Source organism: Protopterus annectens, chromosome 4.part0 (assembly GCF_019279795.1).
Source record: "Protopterus annectens isolate FY-2018-M chromosome 4.part0, PAN1.0, whole genome shotgun sequence".
NCBI classification, from domain to species: Eukaryota; Metazoa; Chordata; order Ceratodontiformes; family Protopteridae; genus Protopterus; species Protopterus annectens.
The window spans coordinates 1,093,394,483-1,093,411,699 of NC_056733.1; the positions used below are offsets into that span (position 1 = coordinate 1,093,394,483).

General features: G+C 38.2%; 1 protein-coding gene across 1 annotated transcript in view; it reads left to right on the forward strand.

The window, feature by feature from the left end:
• The first annotated feature begins 1,986 nt into the window (after positions 1-1,986).
• LOC122799766 (protocadherin beta-15-like) overlaps positions 1,987-17,217 on the forward strand; it is an 886,413-nt gene continuing 871,182 nt past the window's right edge. Inside the window, exon 1 of the mRNA XM_044069056.1 lies at positions 1,987-4,456. Coding sequence (XP_043924991.1) covers positions 2,081-4,456 — 2,376 coding nt within the window. The 5' untranslated portion in view covers positions 1,987-2,080. The remainder of the gene's footprint in view (positions 4,457-17,217) is intronic.

The window sequence follows — 17,217 nt, forward strand, 5'->3', positions numbered from 1 at the left end:
TTTATCATATCCATAATTGAATATAATGCCCCCTTTGACATGTACTGGCCATGGACTTGCAACAGTTGGAATGCCCTTAAAGGTTACTCACCAAGAGAATCCTGGATGTAAATACCCATTCCTACACAAATCACCTCAAGGCCCTATCTCTATTCTTAGTCTCCTACAGGTTACTGAGAGGTGATCTATCCCTGGCATATAAGGCATCCTCAAATCCATCTCTGCTGGATCTCTTGCACATCTACAAAACAAACAGCACCAGAAACACTAGATCCAAGGACCTGAACTTTGCCTGCAACATAAATAGAATATGCTGGAGGGACTGATATGTGTCTCAGAGGATCTCCACACTTTAGAGTAAGCTCCCCATCTACATGAAATACACTTCATCCCTGACTCTATTCAAACAAAATCTTGATTTTTGGATGGGAAATGACAAATTTACCCCAAGTCTGGCCCCAATGACTCTGATGGACTGAGATCAACAGTGAGTAAATTAATCCTCAACTAACATACTCCCCCGCCCCACACACACACATAACCCTTATCTACCTCCTTGCTAACATACCCCATCATATTGGCATCCAAGGAACTTGGGGACAAACCTGGGTTGGGTTGCACAGCTACCCATGTAAAGTCCCCAGTGGTCATTAACCTAATATAAGCCTATGACCTATACTCCTTGTTTTCACATGGGCTTTCTGTGTTCTTCAATATTCCCTTACATTCCAAAGACATGTGGAGGATAGACTGGAGTCTCCCAGTTATTCATAGAGGTGTGTGTGTGTGTGTGTGTGTGTGTGTGTGTGTGTGTGTGTGCGCGCGCGCTGTCTATCAGACTTGACACTATGCCTTTCGATGGATTGAACATAATACTGGGTGGAAACTCTCTCAATGTACATCATCTACCAAGGATGCTGGTTGTGTTGTATTAGAAGGATACAGAAAGTTCTTCATAGTATTTATTGTGGTAAGATTTAGACAATTTCCTTATCATGGCTTACTTGATGACTTCAGTCACTAAGGCTGTGTTTCTCCTCAGTGGTGATGATGACTAACCAAGCCTCATACCTCTCAACTGTCCAGATTTTCTCAGAATGTCCAATATTTTTTCCTTATATTTTTGGTCTGTCCCAGTCCTTCAATTTTTTTTTTCTGGCAAATCACTGAAAATTGAAGTCACTAAATAATTGCATAGATTTCAGTTTCAGGCTTCATTGCTTGTTCTAGCAACTTTCAAATTGTATAGGAGCAGTATTACCGCCTGTAACCTGTTTGGTATTTTCAACTGTTTTTAGAGTTTGTACTCTGATTTATAACCAGGGTGCATCTCTCATTCAGTCCTTTACTGCAGAATATGTCCGGGGAAACAGTTGCTACTTTTGGCCTAGTGCAACAAATCTAGTCTAGACATTTCAGGACTGACCTGTATATAGAAGTAATTCCAGCACTGCAGACTCAATCAAATTCTTACAGGTAGTGTTAAAACCGGTCTCAGAAAATGCATAAAACTAAGCAGAAAGCTGGACCTAAAATCCATATTGATTAATTAAAATAGTAAAACATGCTGTTTGGAAGCCGGTTTTCCTTTTACCGAACTATGCTGGTTGCGAACATTTTCTATGGAGTATGTGGGTATTGTCTGATTCACAGAGTTGAATCACTGAGCTACTGCTGCATCTTGTGGCTTTATGGCTTGGAGACCCTCGGTACAGTTTGTTTTAGGGGTGGGGGGGGGGGGGGGGCTGTTGTGCTTTTATTTCAATTTGCATGCTTCCCAGGGTTGGCCGTGTCGGCAGTGTCACTTTACTGTTAACATTCTCATTTGAAAAATACTAGATTAAATGTGTTGGTTTATCACTTTATTCCACACTTAGACACTTCGTGTCGCTGTTGCTCTATGTGTAAGTTAACAGAACATCTAAAGTTATTTCTTGAAATAGAGCTGCTTTTACAGGAAATATCTACATTCGATAAAGGCAGCTCAGAGGACCACATCGCATATCAGTGTTATAGTTACTAGTAAAGGAGAGGAGACTGTTTCTTGCAGCTAAAACCATAAGGAGCAGATTGTTGTATAATGGGCTTCCTGACTTTATCCACATGTGTGGTTGCAAACATCCAAGCTGGTTATTTGCTTCTGTTTCTGTTATTTTGTAACAAAGCGGATTCCACGCTGCGCTACTCTGTTAGAGAAGAACTGGCCAAAGGTTACGTGGTCTCCAATATCGCCAATGACCTGGGACTGGAGCCCAAAATACTGACCGAAGGTGGAGCGCATATAGTAAGTGAAGGCACTAAGCAGTACTTTCAAATAAATAAAAATACAGGAATGTTGTTAATAAATGAACGGATAGACAGAGAGCAAATCTGTGGAGAGATACCTAACTGCATACTATACTTCCAGCTTGTAGTTGAAAATACATTACAGCTCTTCCGTGCAGAAGTGGAAATTTTAGATGTGAATGACAATCCTCCAATCTTCCCTCAAAAGGAAATTGTTATCACCATACCGGAGCAAACACCCCCGGGGACTAAGTTCTCCATAGAACGAGCGCAGGATTTGGACGTGGGTAGCAATACTGTCCAAAACTATCTGGTTACTGTGAATGAACATTTTCGTTTAGATGTCCACACGCTAAATGATCAGAGCAAACATGTTGAGCTCGTACTGGTAAAGCATCTAGACTACGAGAAGACACGTAAAATGTCATTACAACTGACCGCAGCAGATGGCGGTGAACCTCAAAGAACGGGAACAGCTGTAGTTCAAATAATTGTTCTGGATACCAACGATAATGCACCGATTTTTAATCAATCCGTTTACAAAGTGAAAGTTTTTGAACAGAATGGTAAAAATTATGTTGCACTTAAGGTGACCGCTACAGACCTGGATGATGGACCTAATGGTGATATCACATATGCATTATCTCATATTTCAGACTCATTTGGACGTATTTTCAAATTAAACAACAAAACTGGGGAAATAACTGTAGCTGAGGCACTGGATTTTGAGGATGCAAGCGTTTATCAGATGGAAGTGCAAGCTAGAGATGGTGGAGGCTTGACATCATTTTGTAAAGTCGTTATTGAAATTGTTGATGTAAATGACAATCCACCAGAGATATTCCTAACGTCCGTTAGAAGTTCAGTACCAGAGAATGCTTTGCCTCAGACAGTTGTAGCCCTCTTAAATGTCAAAGACCGAGACAGCGGAGGTAACGGAGACATCCGATGCTCTATCAGAGGAACTCAACCTTTCAAATTAACCTCACCTTTCAAGAACTTTTACCGTTTAGTAACAGACGGCCAACTAGATCGTGAGAAAAAGTCAGCCTACAACATTACCATCATAGCAATTGATGATGGGTCTCCATCATTGTCATCTACAGCAGTTATAAGTTTAGAGATTTCCGACATTAATGACAACTTGCCTGTTTTCACCAAAACATCGTACGCCATGTATATTACAGAGAATAACAACCCCGGCGCCCTTATTGGATGTGTTGTGGCAACCGACGAGGATACTTCTGAAAACGCTTTGTTATTTTTTTCGGTTATCGAAAAAGTGATCAATGGTTTCCCGTTGTCTCACTTTATCACAATTAATTCACACAGCGGTAATATATTTGCAGTCAGACCTTTTGATTATGAGCAGTTTAAAGAATTTGCATTTGTGGTTCAAGCTCGGGATTCTGGTACCCCAACATTAAGCAGTAATGCTACTATAAAGTTATTTATTACAGATCAAAACGATAACACCCCTACCCTGCTACACCCCTCCCCAAATGACAGTTCCTTTTCAGCAGAGATTGTCCCTAGGAATGCAGAAGCTGGATATGTTGTTAGCAAAGTCATTGCTGTTGATGCAGACTCTGGACAAAACGCCTGGCTCTCATTTCACCTTCTGAAGACTTCAGATCCAAGTCTTTTTTCAGTGGGGGTTCACACAGGAGAAATAACAACAGTCCGGGGAATTACAGAAAAAGACAATAACCGGCATACATTGATTGTAATTGTCAAAGACAATGGGCAGCCCTCCCTTTCTACAACAGCAACAGTTAAAGTAGTGATAACTGAAAATTTGTCTGGGAGCAATCTGGAAATCGTGGAGGAGGAAAACCCAGATGAATATGACTCACATTTAACCCTTTATTTAATAATTTCGTTAGCTGTTGTGACTGTTTTGTTCCTGGTGTCGGTAATAATATTGCTGATGTTCAAGGCCTGTAGAATCAAGAAATCAAGTCACCCAAATGTCCTGGATCAGAATTTGCGTAGCTCAAACATTGTAAGTTTCAGAACAAGTTATTTGGATTCACTTGCTAGAGGAAACATTCATCAAGGATACTTGCAGGAAGTCCCATCCCAGGATCCAGCTAAGACAAGTTCTTGTACTGAAAAGGAACAAGTGGGACCTCATTCCCTGCTGATTGATTTAAATAATAAGAATGAGGTAGGAAATACCTGAGTGGTGTTTACTTAATGGTATATAAGCACTGACATTACAAAAATCGTCTTTTTAAATGTCATGAAAATAATGTTGTCACTAAATCTACAGGAAGTTTCTGATTTCACAGCTTCTTAGTTCAGGAATGGTGGGAGATAAAGTGAGCAATAATGAGGACAGGTGTCCAAAATGGGGACAATTTTTAAAAGTTCCTGCTAGTTATTTAGAAAGCTATATAATTACATAGATTCATAGATTATTACTAAGCTAAATGCCCTTGCAAGCCATTTTAAGCCTAGCCAATTATCCCGTGTGAGATTCAAACAGTGCATCTTGTGTTTGTAAGGCAAACACCTTAACCATTAGGCCACCCTCGAGGTTCATTTTAAAAGTCTAGAATATTGCTTGTATAGGAAGTACAGTTTTCTATTCCATTCCATTCCATTCTGTTCTGTTCTTTTCTACTCTTTAAATTTGTTAACCATAGTTGTGGACAGGACTGATCCAAATGTATCCATTTCAGCCACAGCTCTGGTTCTTACATTGCATATGGAAATATTGTTTATATAAAATCTAATTGGTAAAAATCTACAAGAAAAAAATAGTCAAAGTAGAGTTTTCACTCTGTTTGTCTTTTCGGCTTTTCCCAAATCTCCTAGAATAGAGTTTATTTGGTTTATGACTGAGAACATGCTCCAAGAAAGTTTATGACTGAGAACATGCTCCAAGAAAGTTTATGACTGAGAACATGCTCCAAGAAAGTTATCAGCAAGTGCCTTTGTAGTAAACCCCTCCTAAAATATTCATTTTCAATGTACTTTTATTTAGAAAAAGAACACTATTTGAAATTGTAAACACATTGTGCTTTGTTTAATAAGATGTTGTTGGTATCAAAAACAACATTTAGTAGCATTTTATTCTCAACTTTCAATTAGTACCTAAATCTGTAGAAAAGCAGAAAATTAAAAAAAAAGATCATAAGAGGTCTCTTAAAAATAAAAGGCTAAGAAATTTAAAGGCTTTGAACTTATTGAGAAATAGGCAACAGGTACTCTTGGGCATAATTTGAGAAGTACCGTACCCCTGATAGACAGATAGACTCTGTCATTCAAGTTCAGCCACCTTCTCCAAAGGATGATGCCCACTTTACTTTCCCTGCTCTTCCTACTTCCCTCTTCAAGAGAATCTCAGGGATATAAGATTGATTTTGGAAATGGTTGTCTCTGTTTAAAAAAAAAAAACATTTACAGGCTCACCGTGAAGCTGACAAACCAGAATTAAATTAGAAAGTGAATTTTCCTTCCCAGGACATCAATCCCAAGATGTTCAGTTTGGCCTTTGAAATTCCTATATATTTGGCTGCAGAGACTCCCCCATTTTATTAGCTCCCTTATCAAACTTCCTTTTTATTTGCTTTGGTGGAAAACCCCATTTACAGCTGTTGAAGCGGCAGATGACTGAACAATACATATATATGTGTGTGTGTGTGTATGTGTGTGTATAATATATATATATATATATATACACACACACACACATATATATATATATATATATATATATATATATATACACACACACACACACACACACACATATATATATATATATGCACACACACACACACACACACACACACACACACACATGTATATATATTCTTTTGTGGAGCAGATTCTTTGTTTTAAGGCTATAAGAGTTTCTAAACCTCTTTGGACCATGCCTTAGTCCCCTCTAGGTGTCAGCCACACCTTTGTTCATAAATTACAAAGTACAGAACAGGGATATTTTTTCTTGGAACAAATAGCTAAATCCATGTTTATGAAAGAGTCATACCCCTCTAAAAGAAAGGATGAAGAAGATGATGACATTGCATAATTTAAGTAGATGTCCATATGCCACCCCCTTTGAGTTATGTTATGAACTATGGTGATGAAGGTTTGTTAACTTTAGGGTTCCCTAAAAGAACATGCTTACATGCAAATAGTGCCACACTTTAAACTGTGTTGCTTGCTATATTTAATTTTATCATGGTCTGTGAAGATCTTTGTGTCCCATCATCAATTAATTCTAAACTATATAGCATGCTTTCTGTCCTTGCCCCATATCCAGTCACCCTATCACCCCCTACATGCAGTGACTTCAAAAAAGTTTATTGTTTCTAGCATGGATGAAATATAGAGCATCATTTTAGAAGATTTTTAGTTCAACACTTTCATCAGAATAAATATTGTTATAACTCTATGTGATAGTAGAGGTTGCATTGATGTTGTTAGTGAAATGCTGCATTTGCAAAAAAAATAGCTAAAATAATATACTATGTAGAGCTTGTGATGACAGCGGTCCTATGATGCGTTATGGCAAGATGGCATTATAGCAGGATGATACAAAATATATATTTGATTTCAACACAACTAGCACACTATTATAAATGGTCTAAGTATCCCCTGCTTCTGCTAAATAAAACTTGCTGGTTTGCAATCATTAAACAATCAAGGACCTACAGAAAATAAGTATTTTAGCTCATCCTCCCTGCAAAGTCACTTTGTTGATCTAAATGAAAGGTTTTGCCCACTTCTACCAATTTTACTGATTTTTGCAACTCTTCAAAGTTGTACTATGCCTTTTTTTAATTTCAAAACCTAGAACTGCATATTAGTGACTCCACATGATAGTGCTGATTTCTAGCCTGTCAGTAACAGTCCTGGCTCCTGCTTGATCCTTGTTAATATTATATTACTTCTAGTAGCCATTGTGTAATCTTTCAAAAATAATTTAATAATACATGATAATACACATTATCCAGAGAACTATATCTGTTCACTGATACATCTATGTAGGCTTTGTTCTCTTTTGCAGTTAAAGTAACATTGATAACTCTGAAATACTTTGGCGCTAAGGCGTCACAAGATTCTGAAATGTATATTAAAAATCTTGTGAAGGACTTGCTTTCCTCAGTAAGTTATTACACTGGCTGTAAGCTACACTTCCTAGAACTCTGCCATGCATCTGTAATGGTTTAAAAATGAAACATTACTATATGAACAAAAACAGTTGCTTGGTCTAAAAAAAAGGAACAAAAAAAAAAATCTCAGCACCAGTGGATGCTGCCTATTAGGGTTGCATCATCATAAAATGGGAAACGTATCAGCATGCTTTACTAGTTACCACATAATTATTTTATATCTAATCTAGCTATCCAACTTAATTATTTATTGTTTGCCTTTTGAATAAGTGAAGTTGTCCCAGGACAATTCAGCATGACTTAAGCAACAGTGCTTCGCTATAGTTGTGAGACATTACAGCAGGGTAAATAATTGTTTACTAGAGCACAAACACACGCACAGATATATAATATATAATATATGTGTGTGTGTATATATATATATATATATATATATGTATGTATGGGTTCCGTTCATAATTTTGAAATACTGAAATCCCAAATTTCAGCATTTTGAAATTATAACACCGAAGCCTTGAAATCCCGAAACACCAGAAGTGTGAAATTCAAAATCCCGAAGTACGGAGATTTTGAATTAGCACTTTTGATGTTGCGGTGTGTGAATGATTAGGTGTTTGTTCAGGTATGTATGTATGTGTAAGTGTATTGGTTAGGAGCTTTAGTGTATGTCAGTATGTGTTGTGACTGTGATGTGTGTGTGCGAGGGACTGTGAAATGTGTGGGTGTGAGTTACCTTTGTGTGTCTGATTGTGTGATCTCGGAGTTAGTATATATAAGTAGGGGTGTGTGGGGGGCTTTCCCCCCACATGGGGGGGTGCAGGGGGGCTTTCCCCCCTGGTTATATGTGGTCTAGGTTTGTCTGTGTGCTTGTGGGGGGAAGTTGTGTGTATGTTTATATGTGGGCTCTGAGTGTAGTGTAGGTTTGGGATTTTAAGTTTCGCGATTATGGGTTTTCGGGATTTGAAGGTTTCAGCTATGTAATTTCGAAATACTGAAATTCGGAATTTCAGTATTTTGGGATTTTATAGTGAACCCATACATATATATATATAGATATAGATATAGCTATAGATATAGATATAGATATAGATATTGAATAAATAAGTCAGCAGTAAGGAGAAACATTCATAACAGGAAAAGGAACAGTAATGAGAGATATCTGGCTATACTTATATGTAACAATAAAAATACTACTATGCCCACACATTTACATTATATTTACTTTCGACAATATGAATTTATATAAATATAGTTAAATACTGGAGGGGAAAAAGGTAAACAGCAGTTGAAGTATAGAAATGAAAAAATAAAGTGGAAATGAAGGATAGTACGCAGCCAGAATGGACCATTTAATGTGAAACAGTGGTGCTACATTGACAGTGAGAGGAAAAAATATACAAAGGTAAAGATATCTTATTATATGTGCTTAAGCAAAAAAGAGTAGAAGAGGGGAGTAGTCAGCAAAACCAAAAGTAGCAGCAATAGATGGACACAGTCTTGTAACAGCTTACGAGATGAATTTTGAATGCATATATTATTCTAGATCTTTGAAGGATATACAAGCGGGAGATTCCAGACAGTAAGGTCAAATCTACTGATAGTCTTTTCCCAACTTTTAGTGTGCAAAGTGGTCTCTCATGGAACAATGTTCCAGCATTTTATGAGCAAAGAGGGTGGGTGGGTGAAGAAATGAATCCTTTAGGGTGAGCAGTGATATCAGGGAGGCTTCTTATTCAGGAGGGATAGACATATGTCTTTTATTAAGGGAATGACAGTGGTGTTAATGTGGTCTAGTAGGTTTAATGAACCTAAACGTTCTACTGTACATGACATGTAAATTCCAGGTCAAATGAATTTCTAAAAGGGCATATTGCAATAGGGGAATTAAGGATGACTTTTCTGTTGCCTAACTAATTTCTGGAATAAAGAAATATATGACTTCACAGGCATATTTCAGGTGACTTGGAAGATAATATTTTTGGTAATTTAGCTAAAAGGCAAGGAGCTGTCAAACCAAACTTGTAGGCATTTGTTAGGTCCTTGGCATCTTAGAAAATAAATACGTTAGCTTCTGCTAGCATTATGTGGTCCTTAATAGCAAGACTTTTTTGATAGCATTTATGGTGAAATTCTTGTTAAAGAAATAGTCCATAAGAGCTGTCTAAAGCCATTCTGGAAATCAGATTGTATAAAACAAAAATATGCAAGGTCTGAGTGCATGCTAGCAACTATAAACAAATTACAAAGTAGGGAAAGATAGAGGTGATATGAGTTATGAGCAAAGATAACAGGATAAAACTCTATCTGGAGCCTCCTTTGACAACTTGGTGATAATGCCTTTGATGCACAATGTGGAATTTTATAAACTGATGATGATAAGCTGGAGAAAAATGTCAGAGGTTAGCAATAAGTCTGGAGGCAAAGTCAAGGCATGAACAAGCTATTGAAAAGACTCAGGAGATGGAGTGCATAGGGCTTGGAAACACATATGAGGAAGAGGCAAAAAGGAAAAAAAGAGAAGGCTTTACAGGAATGTAAGGCTTTAAGTTAGGGCAAAAAGACATGTCATACAAGAGATAAGGAGGTATAGGAGGTGCAGTATGAGGAAGCAAGGGATAGGGCAAAAAGGGAGGTGAGCATATCAAGATGCAACTTATAAATGAATTGACATTAGGAGCATCAGGAAGGAGAATAAACGGTTTTTGGGTATATAGCAGAAAGGATGACCTCCACCTGTTACCAAAAAGCAGGTGAGGTCATTCTTGGGGACAGCAGGGTACTACAGAAAGTTTTTTCCTAGTTATAGTACCATAGCTGCTCCCCTCACAGACCTGACAAGGAAGAACAGGCCAGATAAGGTAGTGTGGACCCCAGCATGTGAGTAGGCATTTCAGAAGCTTAAGGAAGCTTTGAGAGGACCCCCCTGTGTTAGCCACTCCGGACTACAGAAAATACTTTGTTGTGCAGGTGGATGCTTCAAACTATGGGGTGGGGGCTGTACTTAGCCAGATTTCTTCAGAGGGGAAAGAGCACCCAGTGGTTTATCTCATTCGTAGGCTCCAACCCAGGGAGGAATGCTATACAGCGGTAGATAAGGAATGTCTAGCCATAGTGTGGGCACTACAAAAACTTCAGCCTTATCTGTATGGAAGAAAATTCACTGTGATGACAGATCACAACCCTCTAACATGGTTAAACAGAGCCAGTCAGCAAAATGCCAAGTTGCTAAGATGGAGTCTGGGGTTGCAAGCTTATGATATGTCAGTGCAGCACCGCAGTGGGAGTAGCAATGCCAATGCAGATGGGCTCTCAAAAGAGGGAATGGGCTGAGGTACACCCAGATTGACCTGACACTCTCAAGTGATGTTTCTCAAGGGGCACTTGAAAAACTAGCTTGAGTTCCCCAGGGGGGGGGGGGTGACAATTGGGGAGAGATGGGCGAAGGCTGCCAGCCTAGTCAAATAGAATTTGATATATAATTCTGGCATTTGTAAATAAATGTAAAATACAGGCCTGTGTTTTTAAATGTAAGAAAACACTGTAAAATGTGAACTTCAAGATTGTTGCAACATTGCCATCTGCTATAAGGAAAACCAAGTCAAGTATTTCAAATGTGTCTTTTTAAGTTGAAAAGATCTTATGAATCTCTTTAATGTTTTACAATTCGTCTCCAGTGCGGCTGGATGAAGGTTTCAGGCCCATTGTTTTAAGGCTAAGGTTTATGACCATAATTTAGATGTGGAAGGAGCTTTATTTCTCTAGTTTCTGCTAGAATGTATATGTGAAATGCCTTCTATTGTTGTAAGTTTCTGTGCAGGTGTTTGATTGCTAAATAAAGCAGTTTGTTTGCCTGGGAAAACCTAAGTGTCAAAAATGATGTAATTTGTGGAGTGACACAGCAAACATGTTTGTTAGTAATGTTTAAATACTGTTTCTCACAAGAGACTAGAGAAGCATTTTGATCGGGATATCCAACTTACCAGCACTCTGCCTTGTGCTCACATGTAAGTTTAAGCACTGTGATTTCTTGTAGGAATAGTTAAAGCTAGTAAAGATTAATTAGGTATTTTTCTTTGAAGTCAGACCTGTCCTACTACTGTATTATTTTAAGTTTCTGTGTGATTTCTGAACTCTTAGATATCTCTGTGGTGTAGTAGTTTTGTCTTGTGTTTTACTTATTTATTATTAAATATTTTTAAAACCTTCTACCTGTGGCTGATTTGTGTATAGATAAGCTTTAGAGTACATTGCATATTTATAGAGGCTATTGTAATAGGCCACTCTAAAGTAAGCCTTGACTGTTAGTCATACTACCATTGGATATTAATATTGCACAGTATAATTGGACACCCTTTTAAGGGCCATTTAGTAGCTGATATTATTAACTGGGTGGTGGCAGTAATTACTACCTTATAGTCTGGGTAAAGGGGCACAGTTGGAGAATCTGTGTCAGCCTTTCCCAGGAGTGTCTGTGAAGTTGTACAAATACTTATCTCAAAGTGTGTGTGTGTTTTGTCAGCTATCTGGCAGGGACACAAAGCACTGGTTGGACAGAGAGGGTACTGGAGGTTTTAGCTTGCCCAGTTAGGCTGAGACTTGGACCCTATAGCTGTGCCAGTGGGGAGTCTTACTGGGGACCTGGTGAGTAAGGGAGCAACCAGCCCCAGACTGACTGTGATCTCTGTGTACACTTAAGGGAAATTGTACTTTACTGTGTTTAATAGTTATCCTTTTCTCCTCTAGGAGACAACCTCCCTGGTGTTAGTGGTGAGGATTGAGGCTCCCTGATTGTTGGGCGAGGGCACGGTTGTCACAGTCCCATGTACACTCCTTCATGCTTTAGTGTGTGTGTGTGTGTGTGTGTGTGTGTGTGCAATTCTATGTCATTTTCCAAAAATACAAAATGCTGAAGGACAAAATGTCGAAAACTCAAAATAGAGAAAACTGTTTAATGCAGGGGTAAGCTCCCCTACAACTACAAAGCAGATGCTTGACAGATGTGCAAGACAGGCAGCCTATGGGATTGGGGAAGAAGTTCCTTCCTCAGGGATTGTGAAATCTCTGAGTTAGTATATACATTTAGCATGGAATGTGTGTGTGTGTGTGTGTGTGTGTGTGTGTGTGTGTGTGTGTGTGTGTGTGTGTGTGTGTGTGTGTGTGTGTGCGCACGCGCATATGGAGGGTGTAGGTAGTCCTGCCCCCTGCAAAATTGAAGCTTTCAATTTTTTTTTTTGTTGTTTTTGTTGCATATCATAAGGGTTTTCCTCATTCATAGACGTGACCTGTTGATGTTTACATTGTCAGCCTTTTGTTGTCGATGTTAGTGACATAGGCATTTGCGTATTTTGATTTAAATGAGTATGCTTAGATATATGTTTGCTTCTATACATACATATACATATTTGATACTCCACAGTTGCTCAACCATGGAGTAATTATTAAGTTCAGAAACTGTGCTATAGCATCAAATAGTGCAGTTAATTTTCACTTTAAATGACAAAATCTGTGTGTTTGACACTAAAGAGCCTTGCATCACTGGGCTTTTGACACTGTCACTTTGACCCACCAGAACTGAGTTGATTGGTCTTCAAAAATCCCTGCATATTCCTTCCTATACATGAATAAAAAATTATGTGTGTGTGTGATGTGTGTGTGTGTGTGTGTGTGTGTGTGTGTGTGTGTGTATGTATGTGTGCAATCACGAGCATGTATACATATACACGCACACTGATCTGTAATGAGGGTAACAAATATGGTTGTATGTCCAGAAGTGTAAAGTTTTCACCATACTTCCAATGTCTTTAAGCATTTATCATCATGCCTTCCATGTAATCTAGCATTTATTACCACTATAGCTACATTATTAGTCATTGTAACTCCACCCCATTCACAAAAAAAGTACACACTTCACATGCAACTCACAAAACAGCATTGCCTCCTAAACCATAGCCCAAGAAATTAAATTTCACTTTAATAAAATGAAAACCTGTAGCAAAAGAAAATTCACATGAAATATGAATCACAAATAGTCAGTTGGAAATATAATTTCAGGCAAGTAGCATCAATAATTAAAACAACTAAACTTAAAAAAATACATTTTAAACTACCTAAGAATAAATATACTGCAAACCTAAAAGATATTTCACAGGGTTTAGAAACAAATACCATGGTGTGAAAGGCAAAAATGACATGATGTGCTTTGGTGCCTAGGTCAGGACTGATTCAGAGAGGCATTCAGTGTGTTTATGGAGGCAGTGAAATACAGCAGCCAGCATGATTCAGACGACTGTATAACAAGATGGAGGTGAGCAATATTATGATATAAGGCAATGCCAAATGCAAATTAGGATAAACAAGATGGCAGAGATAATTAGAAACTTACAAAAAAATTGAGCCTTATGCTATAACTACTGGTGTAGGTGTACAGCATAAAACTTGAGGTGAAGAGAGACAGAGACCATGCTGTTATATTAGGGCTCACAGCAGTATTAATTGAAATGTATATGTTTGCAGCTCTCCTCTCTGCTGGTAGCCATAACAGTTTGCATTGTCACTCTGTATATTAGAGAAGGATCCTGACATAGCTAACAATTCATCCACTCCATGGCACGGAAATAGTCACTACTACCACGTCACCAGAGATACCACACATGAACTGCAGGCTCATAGCATGCATGGAATACCCATCCCTATGGTCACCAAGGTGCATGTAGCATTGACAGTTCTTGTTACAGGGACCTTCTAATGACCAAATGAGGACACAGTGGGTGTATTCTAGGCATCCATCTCACAAATACTACACCATTAGCTCAATGGCATGCTATACCACAATTATTTATTAATTAATTCATTTATTTATTGTATTTATTTACTGGGATAGCCTGACTGGGCATAAACATGTCAACACTGGTCATGGGGAGAAAAGCTCCAAGGACAAGCATGGTACCAGTTGCAAAAGAAATAAAAATACAGTTGTATAGAAGAATCAAAAATTGAAGACAATACTGAACAATGCAGTACACTATATAGTATTAAAATACAGTACTTTAAGATAAAAGTTGATTATGAAACATTAATAGATAAGTAGCGATGTTTCCTAATAGGAAGGCATCATGAGCTGGTCAAGTCACAACAACTGCTATTATGATCCTTATATTCCTGATACCTAAATACTTTTGGTATTGCATTAACTGTATAAAGTATATGATACAGTACAGGAGAGAGGAAAGACATGAGAAGACAGAAACTATGAAGTAAATATTATGATGGAAAATGAGAGGTTATTTACCATCTGTTATTCAGACTGGGTTCATAGTGATTAGAGAGTTACTTAATAAAGCAGTGTGGTTACTGTTATGTAAAAAAGAGAAAACAGTATGGTTATACAGAGTCTGCAGTAGATTGAGTTAGATGTATAGCTGTTGTATGCAGAGGATAACAGTTTGATGATTAAACATGTGGAGGAACATAATATGGTTTCCACATAATACAGAGTAGAAACAACACCATGTGGGCATTCTGTGAAATAGCCTCAGTTCCTTGACATATTTGATACTATTAACTGCACCCACATTGCAAATAAGTCCCCACCTGGGACATATGGACAATGGTATATGAGTCGTAAAATATTTGACTCCATCACTATCCAGGTGGTTTGTATTGCTATTTATCTTGTCCAAATAGAAACTTTCACATAATGTACATGTTGCTAAATAAATGATATTCCTAGTCTTACAGTGTGCATGTACATGATGTGAAAGTTTCTATTTGGGCAAGACAAATAGAATGTTGTATGACCAGATTTGTGAACATAAATATGCTATAAAGAAGGCTGACCTAACAAATGCTCTTGCCAAGCATGTGTTTGAGTCAGGCTCTTTACACTATTTTAAATTTAAACCAGTGGAAATTATTTACAAGGGACTAAGAGGTGGGGACTTTGTTAATTTTACGGAAGAGATGGAATTACATTTGATTTGTAAGTTGTGTGCTGATAGGAAACCAGGGTTAAATGACAGGGTTTCTTTAAAGCCTGTCTTGAAATCCAGGGATTTACATAGATGATTGCTCTGATACTTTTATTGGCAGTATAACTGTTTAAATTTTTGATCGTGATGGTGCTATTTTACTCAGTCTGACGAGGAACCTTGTGTTTGAAAGCGCTTGCTGTGTCATTAAATTAGTTTTGCTACAACCGCCTTGGTCATTGGAACTTTTTTCATTTTTGCTTGGAATTTGTAGAATCCCTCAAAGACATCAATACCCTCCGAGAAGTTTTGATATAGACTAATAACTGGTGCTAAATCCATGGTCTAAAACTCAGTGTCAAGAAATGCACAACAGTATCCTTTAGGAAGATAACCAGCCCTCGTAACTACCACATTGGTAATGCAACCCTAAGACAGTAAATGGCTTTGACCATCATATAGCTAAGATAGGAAGGAAAACTTTCTATGTTGCACAACTTATAAGCAAGCATATGGCATCTAGGTTCAAGGATGTCATTGTTCTCCTGTACTTGGCCCTCATCAGACCAATCATTGAGTACAACATTCCCTTCGGTATATACTTGACAGGATATATGCAACAACTGGTGTGTCCACAGAGGTTCCTTACAAAAAGAATGTAAGGTGTAAACAATGTATCCTACAGGGACTCCTCAACGCTCTATCCCTGTACTCATTAACCTACAGAGTGCTGAGAGATGACCTGTGCTTGGCCTACAAAGCATCCTCTGATCCTACTCTGATGGACTTGCAGCACATCTGCAAAACAATACCATCAGAATTACCCAGTTTAGAAACTTATGCAAAATAAGTAGAACATTGGAGAGACAGGTAGAGTATGTGTCTCGGAGTCTAGCCATTCTCTGGAATAGGCATTCCATCCATGTGAAGCAGAGTTCTTCCCTAACCCAATTTAAGCTTAACTTGGTCCATTGGATGGGGGATCAGAAATTTACCCCCGATGCGTCACCTACATCTCTAGTAGACAGAAGAAGCATATAAATGCTTGTCTACTATGGGATTGTTAGTCTAGTAATCACCTATGAATCTATTATTCAAAAAATATATTTTGACTGAGAATACATAGAAATCCCTGGCTGTATTGTAGTTTTTTATACCTGTTATTCTGAACAACACAGTTAATAATCTGTGCTGTTTTAAGTTTCTGAGTGTTATAAACATATTTACATGTCCAAACAACATTTTTTTTCTAAAACCTTCTATGTCCACATAACTGAGTTAATTAAATATGCTAACATGAATTATATGCCACAACATACAGGTGTAGCTTATGACAGTTCCAGACTTCATAATGCCATTCCACATTTTGTTGTGTGCATATTACAATGGCTAAATCTGCTATGTATAATCTTCTTCTTTTGGCTTTTCCCGGTTAGGGGTCGCCACAACGGATCACCTTGTCCGCTCATGATTGGCAGTGGAGTTTTACAGTGTCGAGTTGCCAGCCCAGCGCCCAACCTTCCACAGAAGGCACACACACACGCACTCACACCTAGAGCCAATTTAGAGTGTCCAGTCCACCTACAGCATGTCTTTGGGATGTGGCTATGTATAATATAGAGAATAATAGGGAGTGGAAAATGCCCCAGTGTAGCCCCCTTTTCTATGCTTATTGAGTTAGTTAGTTAAATAACATCTCATAATCACTGTCTTGATAGTTTGCAGTGTGTATGATAACAACCCTCCTGTGGAGGACAGCATTGGCTTGGGTTTTTCTCAAGCAGTAAACAGAAGAGCCATGGGGACAATTAAGTTACTCCGCTTTCAGTAAGAAA